This window comes from Alosa pseudoharengus, unplaced genomic scaffold (assembly GCF_046254945.1).
Source record: "Alosa pseudoharengus isolate Yale_2024_CS ecotype anadromous, Long Island Sound unplaced genomic scaffold, YU_APseudo_1.1 YU_APseudo_1.1_scf_15, whole genome shotgun sequence".
Classification (NCBI taxonomy): domain Eukaryota; kingdom Metazoa; phylum Chordata; class Actinopteri; order Clupeiformes; family Clupeidae; genus Alosa; species Alosa pseudoharengus.
Genome location: NW_027468620.1, coordinates 5,080,181 through 5,083,804, shown reverse-complemented (window position 1 = coordinate 5,083,804; position 3,624 = coordinate 5,080,181). Strand labels below are relative to the sequence as shown.

At 40.0% G+C, this 3,624-nt stretch overlaps 1 protein-coding gene across 1 annotated transcript; it reads right to left on the bottom strand.

The window, feature by feature from the left end:
• Positions 1–1,290: 1,290 nt before the first annotated feature.
• vsx1 (visual system homeobox 1 homolog, chx10-like) lies at positions 1,291–3,170 on the bottom strand. The gene is made up of 5 exons (XM_076286512.1): positions 2,786–3,170; positions 2,309–2,387; positions 2,069–2,192; positions 1,766–1,946; positions 1,291–1,544 (listed from the first exon to the last, which is right to left on the bottom strand). The coding sequence occupies exons 1-5, from the start codon at positions 3,168–3,170 to the stop codon at positions 1,291–1,293; spliced, it is 1,023 nt and encodes a 340-aa protein (XP_076142627.1).
• Between the last annotated feature and the right edge of the window lie 454 nt (positions 3,171–3,624).

Sequence of the window (3,624 nt, the reverse complement as noted above, 5' to 3'; positions counted from 1 at the left end):
CCCCTGTGTGATTCACTGCAGAAAACAATTCATTTTTTGTTCACTCATTGGAGATTCAGACTTTCGTGTCCGTCAATTCTGACTAGTCCAGCAATCCATGCAGACTTGATCACCCCTAATGTCCATAAAATGAACTGAGATTGTCCTGTTAATAAACCAAAACAAATGCCCTTAAAAATTCTAAATGTGGTTGTTGAGATGACGTCTCAATGGCCACACAATGCTTTTAAAACATCAACAATGCTGAATGAGTTTAAGCTAAATCCAGCATTAGCGTGTCATGCCTGGCATCATCGGGGAATGACCCCATTGCTCATGACAACAACACTTGAAACTATATGCCTTCACAATTATTTTTTTTTTGCCTTCAAGGAAAACCCCTTATTTATTTTTTAAAGGGGTTTTCCTTGAAGGCACACACATGGTTAATGCTTATAGGGTTACTGAAACCAACAGGAATAAGTTATTTATATCACAAAGAAAATATTGTGAGGATTTCTTTGTGGTGCTGCTGAATTTTACAGGCGTTGTGTCAGATGTCTTTCCTTGTCATAATAAGTGCTCAGTCTTATTTGTGAGGTCCTGTTCTTTCTCCACCCTTCTATTAGGTAACCCAAAAGCTGAAGAAATAACAATAAATGGATTAATGGTTATACTACGGACCGGCTTTTTAAATTAAGATACATGTACAACAAAATGCATAGCATATATATTTTATTTGTCCACATGTGTTTGGTTGATTCTGTTGTTAGTACATTTTTCTCTTGAAATTTTATACATGACATTCAGCATCAACACAATTAAAGTGCTTTAGAATTGGGCTCATGGAAAAGCCTTTAAGTATTCGAGGTGCCAGGTGTGTACCCCAAATATTGACAACACAACACAATAAAACAGGTGGCAATATGACTATACCCAGAATTTCCACTGAGTCTTTAAATTGCCAGAGTTGTCTGATTACTGAAATAACTGAGTCAATATTAAAATGATCAAATATAAAGGGAACTTTAAGAGGCTAAATCCAAACTCTGGAATCAGTAGTGCCCTCACCACTAATTGACAAAACCAGTATGGCTTCTTAAGTACCAATGATTGAAACAAGAATGAATAATAACAATAAACATCAAACTCTCATATTTGAAACAAAGTGACTTGAACAATGACAATTAAAAAACAAAAGACAAATACATCTCTAAAAAGATGATGGGCGCCTTGCCCAGAGCTTGAATAAATTAGTCCTCAAGTTGATATCGTTGCTCATAGTCCGTATTCATTAAATAAGAAAAATATTTAACTTTCGTTGTCAGAATCGCTGTTCGTATCATTGATCTGCGGCGTAGTTTTCAAAGTGCTTTTATTCTCCTGTTTGGAAGTGCTCGATAGGTCAATAGCCATGTCCTCCATGTCGTCTGTTGCACTGGCCCTGTTCGACCAGGAAATGTCGCTGTCCTTCCCCTTTGCCTCTTCGCTGTATGAGTCGGAGTGGGTGGACTCCGGAGTACCGGGAGACTTCTTGGTCATCTCCAACGACTTTTTGTGCATTCCTACATTGAAGGAGAAAGTACATTGTTATTTCAAAGTTAAACGTGTATCGGAATATTCTGAAACCACAAATAAAACGGTAGGCCTACTTATTTATTTACCAAAAATACATTTTACATGGTATACTTGAATCACTTTCACCAGACGTCTCAGCTATGTATTCATGATTAAATACATATTTGAGTCAAAATTATTAATAGAGGTGAACAACCTGCTGGCTCACCTAGAAGCCAGGGAGCACACGAGCCCATCATGCCGCTTTTGGCGGAGTTGATAATCGATTCCGGTAAGGGGATGGAGTGGCGAACCATGGCACCGTAGAGGCCGTACTCTGCCATAACGCTGCTGCGTCCCCAACACTTCTCCCTCTTCCTCCACTTGGCGCGGCGGTTCTGGAACCACACCTGTTTCAAACACACAGGGTATAATTTTAAGCTGTTCAAGGATTTAAGGATTGATTATCTTGCTTGATGTTGTTGGCGCAGTTTGTAGGCCTTTGCCAGACGTGATTTTGAGACGCAATTACCTGTATCCTGTCCTCTGGTAATTCTGTCTTCATTGCCAACATTTCCCGTGCGTAAACATCTGGATAATGCGCTTCCTGGAAAGCCTTCTCCAGCTCCTCCAGTTGGTGAGAGGTGAATACGGTCCTAAACAAATCAAATCCATTAAAAACACAGTTCAGTGCATTTTACTTTTCAATCCATATCAACACATTAATGACATCTCAGTTTTTGCTCAGAATAGAAACGTGAAGCAAGCATACCTGTGCCTCCTTTTCTTCCTTTTTTGAGAGTTTCCTGAGTTTTTGCCATCGTTTCTATCTCCAGAGAGGCAATCGTCATCTGCCAGAAAAAAAAAAATTTGAAATGACAATCCTGCTTTTGATATTCAGTAAAATATTATTTAGATCCTAAAGTTTATTTATGAAATACTTGAGTTTTGGAATGCTTATTTTATTATCTGCTGAATTAAAAATTACTTAAAGGGAATTAATTAAACTTCCCAAGCCAACATGTCCTCGCAGATAAACACCAAGGCCTACCAATAAATATATAATATAAACACATAGGCTATTTAGTTTCATGATTGTGAAACACTAATGTTAGATTATGAAACGTTACAACTGGTAGCGAATGTCAGTTTCAGCACCGCTACAATCATGGCTACAGTGGACAGCTCCAAGTATCTCGGTTGACCAAAATAAACTAAAGCGTGTAATTCGATAGGCCAAGATAACTACCAGAATAGGCGTCTCTCTGGTGCTCCAAGTTTTGCATGAATTGACTCTCAGTCCTGGATTGAAGAAGAGGTATGTGACTTGGTAGGAAACACGGAGCGCCAGGTGGTTGCTGAGCCGCCAAACTGCACAGGAACCCCAAACCAAGTGGCAAGGAGCCTCCAGCAAAAGAGAAGCCTCCTATTCCCGAGTTCAGTTCACTGTTGCCGCCACCACCAGGCCCTGACTGATGTGGCTGGAGTTCCGATTCGAGTCCCAGCAGGTCGGTGATGGCAAAACCCTTCGATCTAAATCCTGAGCCATTGAGCCGTGCTTTGTCGATTCCAAAAGATGGGGTTAAAATCTTGACTTTTGGCTTTTCGTCCGCAGCATCCTCTCGTCCCGTCATGGTGGTCATCAGTAAATCTGACTTTCTCTTTCTTCCTCTAAAGCTCAAGTGGATGAGATGGGAGAGCGCATCAGCGGGACAATTTATCCACGTCCCCCAGAATTTGAGCGTCCAATCAGATTCAATCTGGGGTATGTCAACTAAGAGGAGGCGTTTCCCTTTTTCAATCCCAAAGGATTAATTGCCACCAATTTTCCCTTAAATCCGATAAGGATTTTCTTCCCTCTATTTGAATTGGTCCTAAGTAGTTTTTTTCGCTCTAGATGGCAGATTTCACTTAGACGGTAGGCTCATGGACAAACAGGCACGTTACTTGTTGTGTTGGATAGGCTATGTATGTTTTCTTGTTGGTAAATCGTTTATTTTAACAAATGCAGAAGCTCACCTGATTTTTTTCATATTTAATTTGCATATAGGTTAGGCTATATGCATTTAATGGTCTGCACAAAGCTGT